Source organism: Ranitomeya variabilis, chromosome 2 (assembly GCF_051348905.1).
Source record: "Ranitomeya variabilis isolate aRanVar5 chromosome 2, aRanVar5.hap1, whole genome shotgun sequence".
NCBI classification, from domain to species: domain Eukaryota; kingdom Metazoa; phylum Chordata; class Amphibia; order Anura; family Dendrobatidae; genus Ranitomeya; species Ranitomeya variabilis.
Window position 1 is genome coordinate 356559163 of NC_135233.1, and position 17850 is coordinate 356577012.

The window sequence follows — 17850 nt, forward strand, 5'->3', positions numbered from 1 at the left end:
ACCCTGATCCTCCTTCCTCCCACCATATTGAGCCCCAGTAGACCAGCAATCCCAAACTAGGGCACTTTACATCATCATATTCTTGATTGTGGCATCTCACAATGTTTGTTCAAGAGGGACAGGAAGAGATGCTCTGCAGTGATGCACAAAACTTAGAGCAGAAAAGGCCACAAGAAGATGATAGTGAGGAACAGCAAATTTTGTCAAAGCAGGTAGATGGTGAGACACAGTTACAGATAACTCAGGTTGTTGCTAAATCATCAAGTCAGAAGAACGAGGGTGCGGTGGTGGAAGACGAGTTGGTGGACGAAGTCACTGACCCAACGTTGGAAACTGGTGCAATGAGAAAATAAATCACAAGGCGGGAACAGTCAGGGGTTAATATAATGCTATTTATATACAACAGTAACTTTAAATAATTAGTGTTAGTAACTATGCAAATCAACAGTAGAACAAATAACAACAACAAGAAAGTCTTTCACTAATTAACGTTAATGTTCTTTTCACAAAGGTGGTGTCAGTCATGAGTCACGCTGTAGGTTCTCTCAGAGCTCTAGCCCTAGCAAGGGTTACCGGGTTTCCTGCTAGGCCACATGTCTCTTCCTGACGTAGTCTATTAAAACCCTTTGAGCCTCCAACAAACCATCCAGTCCGCTCCCAACCTGTAATCATAGTCACAGTCGACTCTGGAACCGTAGGTGATAACTGGAAGTGATGGCCCTGCTCACTCGTGCTGTTCCTCCACAATCGCAGGCATGCCTCTCCTGTCACAGTCTACGCATGGCTCTTCTCTGTTTGATAGTTGTCGGAAGTCTCTCAGGCTCAGAGCGAAGAGGACTGTGCCTCAGCTTTTGACAGGCGTAATCGGGCCTCGGAGTGTGCAGATCCTGGCTGTGACCAGAGTAAGCGGTACTTGGGGATACCCTCCAGGGGATCCTGACCTTGCAAGGTGGTGACTGGCACCTGGGTGGCACAGGCTTCTCGCTGAAGCCTGTCACATTAGTCTCAGTGGCATCTCTGGAGCACGTCTTCCTCTCTCTCTTCCCTGTCACCAAATCTCATCATGGTAGGGCATGCAGGATTTTTATATCAGGGAAGCCCTTCCAGTGGGTCACCTGATCCAGTCTAACACACAAGGTCGCTTCCCCTGCAAATCTACAAGCACACTTTGGTTCTGCTTGATTTCAGCTAGCCAGCATATGACAGTCTCTCCTCATTAAAGGCACATCCTGAAAGTTCTCCAGACATGTCATGGCTTCTTGCTGCATACCTCCCCCCTTTTTGCTCGTCAGTCCTCTGGCAAGAAGAATTCTTCTGAGTTTGAAGTTTCTCTACAGGTAGATCTAGTTAAGCCAATAATTGAACACACTCCTTGGTCTTCTCCTGTATGTGGAATCAGACAAATTCATCCTAAACATTCCGGTTAGGGTGAATCTCAGCATTGGCCCTCTCAGTCCCCTGGAGCACTTCCTGCAGAGGCGCGTCTGAAGTACTTGGAGACAGCCACTGGAGGTGGTAAGTTGACCCCAAGTTTGGTTTCTGTCCCATTCGAGAGTGGCAACGCCATATTCGGAGAACTCCCCGGCCCTGCCAGCCATTCTTCCTCTTCTTCTAAGACTCCTCTTTGCTGGACCTAAGCCACTTGTCGGGGGTCTGACCTTGGTACGGTCTTCTGCTTCGGAAGAGCAGGGTCATCGCATATTCCAGTGCAGCACCCGAGGTGCCACTGCGTCATCTCCCTTAGGTCTAAATCTCGTAGACTGAGTTATTTGGGTGAATATTCCCAATCCTCACCACTTGATAGGGTATTGCCTCCCATCTATGATCCAGCTTGTTCCTGGTTCTCTTTGCTCACACCAGCACACATTCCTCTGGCTGAAGTTATCCACCTGACATTGGGGATAGACTTGAATGTTCCACTTCCCGAAACTTCTGTTCAATCAGCTTCCTTACCATCTGAAGTCGATGTTCTCAGATCCAGGCACTTGGACTACTGCCTGGACAGTAGTCTTCCGAATTCAGTTCCAGTTCAGTGATCTCTCTGCCAATTGCCCAAACAGCAGCATGTACGGGGTGTAACCGGTAGTCGCATGGACTCAATTATTGTAAATCCGCACCAACTCAAACACAAATTCGGGCCACTTCATCTTTTTGTCCTCTTCCAGTGTTTGCAGCATTTGCAACAGGGTTCAGTTGAAGCACTCACCGGCCCCGTTCCCTTGTGGATTTACTGATTCTATCGATACGATACAGTTCGTCCATCACTCGCCCCTGGAAGCAGAAACCTTTCGCTTTGGGCACCCATATATGCAGATGAAGTACTGACAAATGGCTCTGATTGTAGCTTTGGCTGTCTGATCCCAGGTGGGGGTCATCACTGCAAACTTGATGAAGTGATCAGTGACCATCATGCAATACCCGTAAATATTGTATGAAGTTACAATCATCAGTCAATCATTAGGACTTCCATAGGTGCAGAGGTTTGGATAGCCAGAATAGGAGGACAACATGTGAGTTTCATTTACATAAGACATTTATGTTGAACTATCATGGGTCAGTGCCTCATTACCACACTGTCATGAATTCCGCTGCCTTACAAAATGTATTCATATCAATATTTAGACTTTAGGGTTTCCTTTTTATTATATGGATAAATACCTCTTCAATTTTGATGAGGAAGCTGTCAATGAAATGCCTGGGTGAGGATGGATCCAAGGTCTCCTTGCTGGCTTTGATTCTCTCATGAATAAAATCTTCCAGTTCTTTTGCGATGGGGATAATTCTATGATGAGGTCCAGGAACAAACTTCATAATTGTGGGAAGAATACTCTTTAGCTGTAATGCCAAGGAAAACATGAAAATAGTGATTAGTCAGAAAGGGAGCACATTAACAGTCATTTTGTGAAAAGTTTGCAGACCATGTAAGTGCTATGGAGCCCTTGGGGAAGATGGGCTCAGCCTTAAATGGTCCCACAGGTTAAAACCTGTGCAGGACTCCCTTCCCCAGAGGATCACATTATTTGGGTTACTACACTTTAAACATGATACCAACATGCTCCTCTACCTTGATTATTGGTCTAATCACCAGCAGATTATAGTCATTCTTTACCTGTCCCCAGGTGGAGGTTGCCAGATAAAAAGTTTCTTCTACAATTTTGAGGAACTTAATAAACCTCTCATCCTTGTATTCAAAACGATCTCCAAATATGACAGAACAGAGAACATTAGAAAAAGCAACCATGATATTCCTATTTGGATCCAAGAGTTGACCTGGAATTGAATTTTAATAATTATTTATCTATGTGTCTAGCTATCTAGTACAAATATGGCAGTATTCATAAAAAAGTAACATGATTTATTCTCCCAAATCAAAAAATGCAACATTTCAGTTCCAGATAGAACCTTTTTCAAGCAGTGTCCTGGTGTGAAAAATTAAAGGAGCACTCCTCCCATCAAATTTTTCTTCTCTTAATATATTGCAATCATCATATTATTTACCACTGTGTACTTACAGTTGCTCATTTTGCCTTTCTACCCATTTAGTTTTTCTCTTTTCCATTAGGTCTATGACATCTTGCGATTTAAAACAGACTAGCTGAAACCTTCCAAGTTCTATGTAGAAACAGAAAGTCTCTTTTCCTTGCAGGAGTTATTGAACAGTCCCTGGCAGAGAAGCTGGATCAGGAGTTAAAAAAGAAAATGATAAATGCAGGGACAAGAGACATCCTATTTTCACCTAGAGCAGAGAAAAAGAGAAGAATTATCTGGGTAGGAAGGCAAAATGATCAATTGTAAGTACGCAGTGTTTTATAATATGATGAATGTTTTGATGGGAGGAGTGCTTCTTTAAGTAAGTGCAGCAGTTACATACGTTAACTATATAATTGACAATTAAATGCAGTTGATTAGATACAGTGATTTAGTTTCATTCATATGGGATGATACATCTTTCAAGTGTGATACACAACTGTGACAGGATTGTACATTAATTTCATTCATATAAAAAACATGAAATTGTGATTGAATATATAACAGATTGGCCAGTTTATGTGTGCATACCAATCAAAACAACCATTATCTTTTATTGATGAGAATCTAGTGTATCAGGCTCACCTTTTCTGGGCCAAGGCCAGAAAATTTAAAGGGCAGGTAGGATCCAGCTCTACTTGAAAACAACCTTAGACTGATGGGAGGGTGAGTGCTAAACATGGAGGCAATCACTATCTCCAATCCACCAACTCACAGAATGATACAATGTAAAAAGGTGAAATTGCAGTGACTGCAATAAATGCCAAAAAGTAGAGCAGTACACTGTGGTTGCTAAGATATACAGTATAGTGCAGTACAAATGGTTTCGGCAGGTATGGGAAAAATTCTGCAATGTAAGAATGCTGCAAAAAATAGAAGTGTTAAATGAGTTTCCACTTTCGAGGAAGTGGACCCCAAACAAAACACTAAAATACCTAAAGTGACAAACAGTGCATGTACTTACCTTCCTCGGGTCTTGGCTTCCCACTGTTGCTTTGGTTTTGAAGCTCCGGTTGCACTAGTGATGTCACGTTGACTGCATACATCACTGCTGTAGTGAATCACTGAGCTCAGCAGCTGTGCCGAAGTAGGCACCTTGAGCCACTTAATGCAGAAAAATGGCAAAAGGTGCAATGGACTGATGAGTCAAAATTTGAAATCTTTGGATGTGAGAAAAGGCAGTTTTTTTTACTGAAAGACTGGAGATCGTAATGAGTGACTGAAGGCAGCTGTGATGGACGGTGTAGAGTACTTGTAAGTATAGGGCAACATTCCAGCAAATTAAGATGGGAAATTGGTCAGGATTCATGATATCAAATACTGGAGTCCTGGAAGTGATAATGTGACCCCCAAAGCGCCCTGATCTAAACATCACCTAGTCAGTAAATAAAGGGACAGAAGGATCTGTACAAGAGACATCGACAGATCTGGGATTTGTTAAGTGCTGGATTCGACCCTTCCTTTAAATTAGTAGGATTTGGCCCAGAAGAGATAAGTCTGATAGTTTAGTTTCTCATCAAAGAAAGTTACATCCTGTCTTGGCTGATGGGCACACACGAAATGACCAATTTGTACACTATGCATCTAAAATGTATAAGTATAGTGTCACGGGGTTCCCGCGACAGAGAGGAGCCAGAAGACCGCACTGTCTGATTTATTATACTCCTGCACTGATTACAAGCACTTCACTTACATATTAGACAGTGCAGGTTTCTGCTAGCAGTGTTAGATATAACAGAAATGTACCCCACACCACGGAATACTGTAAGAATGAGTAATTTAACCCAGAAATGTTTTAAAATGCTTTTTGGAAGTGCTAGATATCACAGAGATGTAACCCCGGAATAGAATATGTCTGAGAAATTTAACCCAGCAAAATTTTTTAACACTTTTTTGGAGTGTAATATATGACAGAAATGTACACTAGACCCCGGTCCAAATTATTGATATAAATTTATTCTCACCGATCCAGGCAAAAATAGGCTTTCCTTTTTCAACCTATAGTCTCCTAGATATATGCTATACAAATTACTATGTCACCATGAAACCAGTCTAACCCAAGTGTAGCATAAATTCTGTATTTTGACCACCAAACAAACAAAAGGGGTGTGTTATATTGGTGTATATACACTCACCGGCCACTTTATTAGGTACACCATGCTAGTAACGGGTTGGACCCCCTTTTGCCTTCAGAACTGCCTCAATTCTTCGTGGCATAGATTCAACAAGGTGCTGGAAGCATTCCTCAGAGATTTTGGTCCATATTGACATGATGGCATCACACAGTTGCCGCAGATTTGTCGGCTGCACATCCCAAAGATGCTCCATACAAGGCAGGATGGATCCATGCTTTCATGTTGTTTACGCCAAATTCTGACCCTACCATCCGAATGTCGCAGCAGAAATCGAGACTCATCAGACCAAGCAACGTTTTTCCAATCTTCTACTGTCCAATTTCGATGAGCTTGTACAAATTGCAGCCTCAGTTTCCTGTTCTTAGCTGAAAGGAGTGGTACCCGGTGTGGTCTTCTGCTGCTGTAGCCCATCTGTCTCAAAGTTCGACGCACTGTGCGTTCAGAGATGCTCTTAGGCCTACCTTGGTTGTAACGGGTGGCGATTTGAGTCACTGTTGCCTTTCTATCAGCTCGAACCAGTCTGCCCATTCTCCTCTGACCTCTGGCATCAACAAGGCATTTCCGCCCACAGAACTGCCACTCACTGGATTTTTTTTCTTTTTCGGACCATTCTCTGTAAACCCTAGAGATGGTTGTGCGTGAAAATCCCAGTAGATCAGCAGTTTCTGAAATACTCAGACCAGCCCTTCTGGCACCAACAACCATGCCATGTTCAAAGGCACTCAAATCACCTTTCTTCCCCATACTGATGCTCGGTTTGAACTGCAGGAGATTGTCTTGACCATGTCTACATGCCTAAATGCACTGAGTTGCCGCCATGTGATTGGCTGATTAGAAATTAAGTGTTAACAAGAAGTTGGACAGGTGTACCTAATAAAGTGGCCGGTGAGTGTATAGCACTAATAGAAACAGGGAATCTGCAAATAGAATTACCATAAATTCAGGATTAGTCCCTAAATGTTAATATTTGTTCATTCTAAACAACTGAGTCCTGTAAACATTATATCAAAAGAAAAGGAATGGTCTCACTAATTTGTTAATCCTTCTGAGATCAACTGTAGCTAGAGATATCCATCTTTCTTGTTTATCAAGTCGTCTGGAGTTTCATGGATGTCCTGTATCACCCTCAAGTTGGCCCTGTTCCCATTGCTCCTGCCTTTATAAGGGCAGTCCACAGCTGGCCCTCACAGCGAACTCACCCTGTATATTTTTCTTGTGCTTCCTGATGCACTTTCCCCTTCTGTGTTCTTCAGGGGAGACCCTTGCACAAACATATGTATTCTGCCTATGGCCAGATACTCCTCATGATAGATCCTGTTAGTAGCCAGATCATCATCTTAATGGTCTTTTTTATACCCAACTGTTAATTGGGCCTCTAGTCCGTGTTCCCCTTTTCATACATCAGTTGACCCATATTCCCACAATCAAACCCTCATATCTTATCTGTGTCTTCTCTCAGGATATTGAGGAATGCACGCCATCCGGCCGTGTCTATGCTGTGGAATGCATCCACTTCCTGTCTCCTGTGTGCTGCGAGGCTGGAGGGGACTTGGAATGCATGCTGTTCCTGTCTCTCCTCCAGCCTAGCAGCGTATCTATGCAGTCACATGGGAATAGAGGGGCATGACTAATCGGCTGCTCGCTACCCAGGCTGTGCTGTAGTGACTCTGTTGCCTTGGCAACGTGGCGCCGCTGTCTCCCAACTTTCATCTCATTCTACTATATGTAAATTGATGCTACTATTCTAATTTGATAGGATGATTAGACATTTTATATTGAAATTGTCTCATGCTTACTGCATAAAATATATAATTGAAGGTTTTTATGTGTAGTGTGCCCTATAGATAGGGCTGGGGATCCACTGACAGTAGAGTGGTATAAGATTTATATTTGTCTTGGTACATCCATACCATACACATTATTCAGACTAGCTTTTTAGATAAACAGCCAATGTGAAACAGACAACTTGGGGCTGGTATTCTCAGGCTGGGAAGGTCCATGGATAGTTGGCCCTCTCCAGCATAAAAATAGTAGCCCACAGCGTCCCCAAAAAAGAGCATCCATTAGATATACCACTTCTGGCACTTCACCTGTCTCTTCCCTCTTGCTCTGGTGTGCTGGAAAGCAGGGTAATATTTTGGGGTTGATGTCAGCTTTGTTATGTCAGCTGACATCAACCCCAGGGGTTAGTAATAAAGAGGTGTTTATAAAACACCACTATTACTAACCATGTAAGCAAAAACACATGCAAAAAAAAAATCTTTATTTGTACAAAGCACTGCTCCACCCTCTTCCAGGTTCACATACTATTCTTTTAACTCATAAAAAAGGCTATAGGGTAATGATTGTAGCATTTTCTGGGATTATGGCTCTCATATTTCAAAATATTATTTTTATCTGTTGGTTTTGCATTCAGTTTAGTAAGTAAACTTCCTTTGTTTATAAGTAACCAATAAATTGAGGATTGGATTTCAGTTTCAGAATGTGCTAGAGTAACTTTGATTTCATTGTCCAAGCCATTCAAAAATTTATCAGAACTGTTCAGTTCAGATACAGAGCGAGACCATAGGAGGAAGACATCATCTATGTATCTCTTACCACCTGACAACATGGTTGAAGTGGTGTGACACATAGACAAGGATCTCCTCCAAATTCAACATCAGTAAATTAGCATAAGTGGGCGCCAAATTTGTGCCTATCACGGTCGCCCACTGTTGAATATAATATTCAGAACCAAATAGGAAGCAGTTATTCTAAAGTACCATAACTAGATATTTAAGTATAATATCAATACTTTCTGGTGTATATGATGAGTTATATAACTTCCTACTAACTGCCATAAGTTCTTTATCTTGACTAATGATGCATAAAGTGATACAAGATCACAAGAATAATTTTTGCTCCAATTAAACTTCTTGCAGTTTACAATGAAAGTCTGTAGTGTCCTGTATATAAGACTTTCTTGACCTAGCTAATGGACCCAAATTGTGAGAAGTTTAATATTGGTTCTTTAAAATCTCATATTCAACCTACCCTGCCTGGTAAACGAAAGTTGGGATTTTTTCTTTGCCTAGGTTATATTACCTGTACAAACATGTTATATGGTGACCAGTTTAAACACCTCATCACTGAGGAAATATTTGGTATTAAGCATTTTTTAACTTGTGAGTCCAAGTATGTTATTTGTTTCTGTGTCCTTTCAATTTATGGTACAAAGTTGATGAGAAACATCTAAAATTCTGTGTTATAGATCATGTACCACCTTTGAGAAAGAGCAGTGATAGATAGTGTTGAGCATTCCAATACCGCAAGTATCGGGTATCGGCCGATACTTGCGGTATCGGAATTCCGATACCGAGTTCCGATACTTGTGTGGTATCGGAAATCGGAATCGAAAGTTCCCAGTGTATGGTTCCCAGGGTCTGGAGGAGAGGAGACTCTCCTTCAGGCCCTGGGATCCATATTCATGTAAAAAATAAAGAATAAAAATAAAAAATATGGATATACTCACCCCTCCGGCGGCCCCTGGACCTTATCGATGTAACCGGGAGCCTCCGTTCCTAAGAATGAGCAGTTTAAGACCTTCGATGATGTTGCGGCTTGTGATTGGTCGCGTGCCGCTCATGTGACCGCTCACGCGACCAATCACAGGCCGCGACGTCATCGCAGGTCCTAAACTCCTCATTGAGGAGTTGTCAGTAATGCTAAATTTTCACAGTTAGCAAGTTTATTATGATCCCCTGATAATTGTTTGTATATCTCTGCTGTTATCATCATGAAAATGATTAGCACTTCGCACTTTTTTCTGATTACTGTTGCAATTGATACATTCATAAAGGGGCAATAGATGCACTTGTACATTGTCGCCATCATTTTTGACTATTAAACCACTATTTTTCACATAAATCTATTTGGTGTGCTGTCTCAATTTTTAAATATCTATCATCTATCTATCTATCTATCAATGTATGAAAGTTGCTCGCAATTGTCTGTTGGATTGAACCACTTGAATGTGAAGATTGAGCTAACATATGTCATGTCTCACATTTACTAAAGAATTCTAGAGATACATAACAGACAAAATATCCTCCAGAATCACCATTTTCTCTCTATAATTAAAAATATAGTAGTAATTAAAAATATAGCAGCTTTTGTCTCAATTGCTATAATCAGGGAGTACACTATACAATCCTCATTACTATTTATTTACAAAGACAGAAGAAATTGCTTAATTTTGCTGTAAGGAGGAGATTAATTGGTGCAACATGTGCCTTAGGTTCCCTCTACATTTACCCCATTGCTAGGACTCGGAGTGGTATCAAAAGAACAATCCAACTAAACCTACAGCATATGACAAAATCATCTCTGCTACATCTGGATATGCCCTTTATAAATAGATTCATCATTTGGCCCTTGTGCTTACATGTAGTCATTGAACCTGTACCATTCATATTCTTTCCACTAAGAGGTGCTGTCGTCCATCATACTTCTGCAAGAGCTCAGGTCTGGATATCAGTTTACTGCACAGCATTTGTTATAGTTGCCAACAGTCTCAATTTTCTCCTTTTTGGCATCTCAATTTTCACATCACAATTCCAGGACTGCAAAAGGGGTAACGTTTAACAAAACCAAGCCCAAAATATTTTTTAGAAGCCATTCTTTGGGAGCAGGACTTAAATGTCCCAAAATGTGTCTTCTACATTTTGGGAATCGTGCTCATCTTACCGTTCGAATTCCTAAATTCCTCCACAATGCATTGCGCTTCTGTTTGAATTTTGGACTCGATACTTTTCTTCCCAAATCCGAAGCTCTTCAGTGTCTTCACAGCAAACGTCCTGATGACTTTCCACCTTTCGCCATTGCTCAGACTGATACCTACAAGGCAACATTATAGAATATCAGTCCTGTTACAAGTTTGATGGAAATAGAAAAGAGTGGTATTTGTTATTTTTTTGGTTTGTCTACAGCAATTTTTAAATTACCACAAGAGGAAATACAGATGCAGACATTTTGTCTTAAAGGAAAGCTGACAGCTGATACATGCTACCCAATCCAAACGCAGCATGTATCAGACAATGACAATGCGTCAATACTTCGTAACAAGTGACACAACATGGAAGCAGGATAAATAAGAAAAATAGGGCATAAAGTCCTCATTTGCCCCAGTAAAAAAAGGTTAGAATTTAGCCCTGTCATAAAAGATATGTTGTGTATCCTCAGTCTAGAAGGAAGGCTGTTATCCAGTAAGATTATAACATCTTAAGAACTCACCGCAAAATTCCAAGGTGCAAAGTGTACTATTCTTAATGGAAAAGAGATGATAGCGAATGCCAAAGGGAATACGTTTTTCCATAATCCGTCTAGGGCTGATCCTATGAACAGACTCAAACTGTGCGAATGAAATCAAGTTGTAGCAGAAAAAACGTACATATTATATCACCAGAGAAAGTATGATGCCCAGATGATCAATATGGTGTGTAATAATTCATTTATTATTTTTAAATTTTAAAGGACTGGACTGAAATTAGATTAGTCTCTGTATGTAGAGGGAAAAGTAAAATGTACAGTTGGTACTGAATAGGTAATGTAAGTGTCTCTGGGGAATAAAACAGATTTAGCCTCCTAATTAATAACCTGAATAGTATGGTTACTCACCGGTAATGAAGGGTAAAGTAACAGGTGCAATTTGTTCTTAAATGGATAAATAAATATCTCTGAAAATATCAGTGATATAGATGTCGTATATCAGGGATGAAGAAAGCCGCAAGCTTTTAAAACATGTTGGATACTGTCCTCTCAGCAGCTCGGCTTAAAGTTGAAATTGAGTAACATCCCTCACCATGGTCCTTTAGTGGTGTAATACCACTCAAGTGAACTGGCAGTGATCCCTTCAGCCCATGCCACCGGCCAGGACCGCGCTGTTACCTCTGGATCACCACCAAGCCATTGCACACCGCATAGACTGAGTATTGAACATCTACCACTCGGACCAGCTGGATTTCTTGCGGTCCCGTGACACTCTACTAAAGCATCAGCACACCACAGCACCTCTCCTCATCTCCTCCAAGGATTAAGAACATAGACAGGGAACGCCACGTACCTCCCGCAGACAACAGCACTTTCCTTCTGAACACAGCTGAGGCTACGCTGCTACCTCTGACTTGCCACATACAACGTTGAACTTTGTAATTTTGATAACCACTATCCAGAATACTATTGATGCCTTGCGGTCCTACACTATTCAAATCCATGTCCAGTTCACCACGGCACCTCTTCCCATCACTCCAGAATACGAGGAGCAGAAACAATGATTGCTATGTATCTCCGGTCAATGGCACAGGAGTAGGTTAAAAAACAAACAAACCTTTTTTACCTTGATTTCTATACACTATACACCATCTACAGTAAGGAAATAAGAATTTGATCCCTTGCTGATTTTGAATATTTGGATACTGACAAAGACATGAACAGTCTATAATTTTAAGGGTAGGTTAATTTTAACATTGAGAGATAGAATATCAAAAATAAAATCCAGAAAATCACATTGTATAAATTATATAAATTTATCTGCATTTTGCAGTGAGAAATAAGTATTTGATAACATTACCAACCATTAAGAGTTCTGGCTCTTACAGACCAGTTAGACGCTCCTAATCAACTCGTTACCTGCATTAAAGACAGCGGTCTTACATAGTCACCTTTATAAATGACTCCTGTCCACAGGCTCAATCAGTCAGACTCTAATCTCTACAACATGGGCAAGACCAAAGATCTTTATAAGGATGTCAAGGACAAGATCATAGACCTGCACAAAGCAGGAATGGGCTGCAAAACCATAAGTAAGACGTTGGGTGAGAAGGAGACAACTGTTGGTGCATTAGCAAGAAAATGGAAGAAATGCAAAATGACTGTCAATAGACATCGAACTGGGGCACCATGCAAAATCTCACCTCGTAGGGCAGGGGTGGGCAATTCATTTTGCCATGGGGCCGCATGAGAAATTGGGATGGTTTTAGAGGGCCGGACTAATATAATTAACTCATTTTTACCCAATACTGTAGTATACATATGCTATCTTTTCATAAGCAAACAGTATGTTAAACAATGCAAAGATTTACAATACAAAGAAAATATGGAAGACATACTTACATCATTATTTAATGATGAGATGATGAACTGCAACGAGCTTGTTAACTGTAGAAAACTGTAGAAAACTTGCTGTTGTTACAACAGTGTTGTAGATCAAGATATGTTAGTTTTTTAAAGAACGGCATCCCTTTAACTTGGTAAAGAACAGTAAATGAAACATTTCAATAACATGAGAATCTTCAATGAGAGTAATCTAGCCTGTTTTGGGCCCGAACAAGTTCAGTGAAGTTAAGTCCAATATCTGAGGTGGATATGCGAAGAACAGCACACAAGTGATCATCACTGAGAGAGGATCTGTATCTGGATTTGTTGAACTTCATCAGTGAGAATGTTTGTTCACATACGTAGGTAGATCCAAAGAGAACTAACATCCTCTGGGCATGCCTCCTTATGTGTGGAAAGTTTTCCTCTTTGAGAGAAGAATAAAACTCCAGCAGTGATACTGATTTAAAAAGCTCTGCCAGTAGATTGTCAGACTTCAGATCAATGAGTTCTAACTGGATATCACTGGGTGCATTATCCACACAGCATGTAAAAGGAGAAGAAATCATGTGCATTTCACTCTCAACTGCTTTAAAGTCTTCAAATCTTCTGGAAAATTCATCATATAAAGCCGCAAACATGGATGAATACTTGTCGAGGTGATCAGCTGATGGTGTGACTTCTTTCAGTGTTGGCATGTGAGTGAGAATATTGATCTTCAATTGGCTAGAAAGAAACTTCAATTTTCTCATGAAAGCTGTCACCAAGGAGAACATTTCATGTGCAAAGAGGCCTTTGCCTTGCAGCTTGGTATTCAGCTCATTCATTAGTGTAGTCACATCAATGGCAAAGGCCAGATCTGCTCTCCAGTGCTTATCTGAGATCTCTGGGATGTCTTTGACTTTCATTTGACAAAATGTCTGAATCTCAGCTCTCAGGTCCCATACTCTTTTAAGCACCTTTCCAAGGCTGAGCCATCTCACAGCTGTGTGGTAGCCTATGTCACTATGTTCACTTTCTTGCTCCTCCAACAGTGAAACAAATTGTCTGTGATTCAGTGCTCTTGCCCTGATGAAATTAACTATCTTAGTTACAACATCAACAACATGGCTGATTTTTAGCACCGACTTGCACAGCACTTCTTGATGTATAATGCAATGCAAAAATATCAATTTCTGTTCTGGGTTTATTTCATTCACTTTATCTTGCATAAGCTTCAAAAGTCCAACATTTTTCCCTGTCATATTTGGACATCCATCGGTTATAACACTTACTAATTTGTTCCATTTTAGGCCCAGTTTGTCCACGGATGCATTTACTTCGATGAACAAATCACTCCCTTTCGTGGTACCTTTCAATGATCGCAAAGCTACCAGCTCTTCAGTCATCTCAAAGTTATTTGTTATTCCACGTACAAAGATAAGTAACTGTGCGGTATCACGGACATCATAGCTCTCGTCCAGAGCCAGGGAAAAAAAAATAAAATGATCAACTTTGTTTTTAAGCTGAAACTCCAAATTCCCCGCAATGTCTTCTACCCGTCCTGTACGGTTCGCCTGGAGAGGGGCACATTTGAAAACGCTTCTTTTTTCTCAGGACAAATTATTGCTGCAGAGTCCACCAAACATTCTTTCACAAACTCCCCATCAGAGAATGGCTTACTGTTTCTTGCTATTTTGTGGGATATTACAAAGCTTGTCCTGATGGCTGCATCCCTGGATGCGTGGAGCTTTGTAAAAAATCCTTTCTGCGTTTGCAGTTTTCATAGCAAATCTTCAGATGCCCGTGCCCGCTCTGCCTCTGTCAAGTTCTTGTATTTCTGTGCATGTTTTGTTTCGTAATGGCGATTTAAATTATAATCTTTAAACACAGCTATTTGCTCTCCACAAACTAAGCACACAGCTTTGCCTTTGGTTTCAGTAAATAAATATTTAGAAGTCCATTCCTTGTTAAAAACTCTGCATTCTCCATCAATCTTTCTTTTTTTAGCAGATATATTTAAGGGCTAACAGCTTGGCTAATTCTTTTGATGGGAGTCACGATTCTCTACAGAAGGAGAAAATGCAGATTTATATGTATAACAGTATGGCCCCATATACTGTAGCACAAACAGTATGGCCCCATATACTGCAGCACAAACAGTATGGCCCCACTATATGGCTGCACAAAAAAGTATGGCCCCACCATATGGCTGCAGAAACAGTATGGCCCCACTATATGGCTGCAGAAACATTATGGCCCCACTATATGGCTGCACAAAAAGTATGGCCCCACTATATGGCTGCAGAAACAGTATGGCCCCACTATATGGCTGCAGAAACAGTATGGCCCCACTATATGGCTGCACAAAAAGTATGGCCCCACTATATGGCTGCAGAAACAGTATGGCCCCATATACTGCAGCACAAACAGTATGGCCCCATATACTGCAGCACAAACAGTATGGCCCCACTATATGGGGCCATAATGTTTGTGCTGCAGTATATGGGGCCATAATGTTTGTGCTGCAGTATATGGGGCCCATATAGTCCTGCACTAACATCATGGACCACATATTGTGCTGCACACGTTATGGCCCCAACATAGTGGCTGCGCCCGGGGCCCCCTGGATACGCCACCGCTGATACTCACCTGGAAGGACGGACACCACCAGCCAGCAACGTTCTGAATCTTCACCGCGGTGCAGCACATCCCGCGCGGCGCTGGAGTGACGTACGCACGTGACGTTCACACGTCACGTACGCACGTGACGTACAGGGTCAGTGCGGAACTCTGCCTCTTGTGACCGGTGGCATAATGCTGCCTCCGGTCACAAGAATGATTGACACAGCTGGGAGCCAATGGCTCATGATGCTGGGTCAATCACATCCTGACCCTGGAGGACTCCAGCCTGGATGAATTGTATGCGCTGCAATGCGCAGCGTGTGGGGCCTTCACTCCAGCCGCCAGCCCTCATAAGCATCTGGTGGCTGGCCGAGCGGTGCCGCGGGCGGCTGTCAGAAATGACAGCTAGCTGGCGGGCCGTTAAAAATCATCAGGCGGGCCGGATGCGGCCCGCGGGCCGCATCTTGCCCAGGTCTGTCGTAGGGTATCCTTAATCATGAGGAAAGGAAGAGACCAGCCTAAAACTACATGGGGGGACTTGTTACTGATCTCAAGGCAGCTGTGACCACAGTCACAAAGAAAACCATTGGTAACACATTACACTGTAAAGGTTTAAAATCCTCCAGTGCCCACAAGGTAACCCTGCACAAGAAGGCACATGTGCAGGCCCGTCTGAAGTTTCCCAATGAACACATGGATGATTCTGTGAGTAATTGGGAGAAGGTGCCGTGGTCAGATGAGGCAAAAATTGAGCTCTATGGCGTTAACTCAACTCACCGTGTTTGTAGGAAGAGAAATGCTGCCTATGACCCAAAGAACACCGCCCCGACTGTCAAGTATGGAGGTGGAAACATTATGTCTTGGGGGTGTTTCTCTGCTAAGGGCACAGGACTACTTCACCGAATCAATGGGAGATTGGATAGAGCCATGTACCATAAAATCCTGAATGACAACCTCCTTCCCTCTGCCAGGACATTAAAAATGTATCATGGCTTGATCTTCAAGCAATACACTGACCCAAAACATACAGCCAAGGCAACAAAGGAGTGGTTCAAAAAGAAGCACATTAAGGTCATGGAGTGGCCTAGCCAGTCTCCAGACCTTAATCCCATAGAAAACTTATGGAGGGAGTTGAAGCTCCGAGTTGCCAAGCTACAGCCTCAAAATCTTAATGATTTAGAGATAATCTCAAAGACGAGTAGACCAAAATTCCTCCTAACATGTGCGCAAACTTCATCATCAACTAGAAAAAACGTCTGACTGCTATGCTTGCAAACAAAGGTTTTGCCACCAAGTATTACATTTTGTTTGCCAGGGGATCAAATACTTATTTCTCACTGCAAAATGCAAATCAATTTATATAATTTATACTATGTGATTTTCTGAATTTTTTTATATTCTATCTCTGAATGTTAAAAATAACCTACCCTTAAAATTATAGACTGTTCATGTATTTGTCAGTGTGGCAAACTTACAAAATCAGCAAGGGATCAAATAATTATTTTCCCCGCTGTAGTTGTGAGCTGATATTAATTGCCTGGGAAGCTCCATGGGTATTACCCCTCTCCCAGGTTATAGAAATCTGCCTCCAGCCGTCATATTTCCTGCTGCTGGTTAAGAAAATTACAAGGGAGCACATGTTAGGTGTCGAGTTTCCGCCTCTGCACAGGGGGAATCTCGAACCATCTCCGCTGTGGTTTCCCATTCTTCTGCAGCCACAGTGGAGCCTGCTCAGTGGAAACGTCGGTCCCAGCGGCTGACTCGGGCTGATACTGGGCAACTGGTTACTACTGTTCTTCCAGGCTCTGCCTTTGTAGCCAGCGCTGATCAGCAGCAAGCAGATCATTCCGGGACTAAGTCCTGCTTTTCTCATACTGGGCATGCCCACGGGACAACCTCCCGTTGGAGGTCACATGCGCAGGTCCTGAAGCGGTTCCTGTTGGACCACTAGGAAGGTCCTTGAGTGCTAAAACTATAAAAGGTTCGCATGGCCGCACCGTCATGCGCTAGTATCAAACCAATGTTAAAGAGCTCAGCGCCAGTGTGGTCATGCTTGTATGTGGTCAGGGTTTGGCTGAAATAAGCCCCTAGAATACCGGCACCTCTGGTGAGGAGTTTGTATGTTTGGATTCAGGGCCTTGGCTGAAATAAGCCCCCAGAATACCGGCACCTCGTTTGAGGAGTTGTTTGTCTGCTATTCTAACTGCATGACCACCGTTTAGCTCTGTTTGGTAGCTGTGTTCCTCTGTGAGATTAACAGGGCACAGCATCTTGTTATTATAGTGAATCTGTGAAATAACAGAGTAAGCTAATACTGCCATATAGTACTGCCTATTATTAGCAGCAGGTTTCTCTCCTGCACGGTGGACCCCGGGTTGCGAATGCACCAACTGTATATATATATATATATATATATATATATATATATATATATATATATATATAATTATAT

The 17850-nt window shown here is 42.0% G+C and overlaps 1 protein-coding gene across 1 annotated transcript in view; it reads right to left on the minus strand.

The window, feature by feature from the left end:
- LOC143805883 (cytochrome P450 2A4-like) overlaps positions 1 to 17850 on the minus strand; it is a 196960-nt gene that overhangs the window by 123032 nt on the left and 56078 nt on the right. Inside the window, exons 4-6 of the mRNA XM_077285623.1 lie at positions 10389 to 10538; positions 3110 to 3270; positions 2659 to 2835 (exon numbers count right to left, since the gene is read on the minus strand). Coding sequence (XP_077141738.1) covers positions 2659 to 2835; positions 3110 to 3270; positions 10389 to 10538 — 488 coding nt within the window. The remainder of the gene's footprint in view (positions 1 to 2658; positions 2836 to 3109; positions 3271 to 10388; positions 10539 to 17850) is intronic.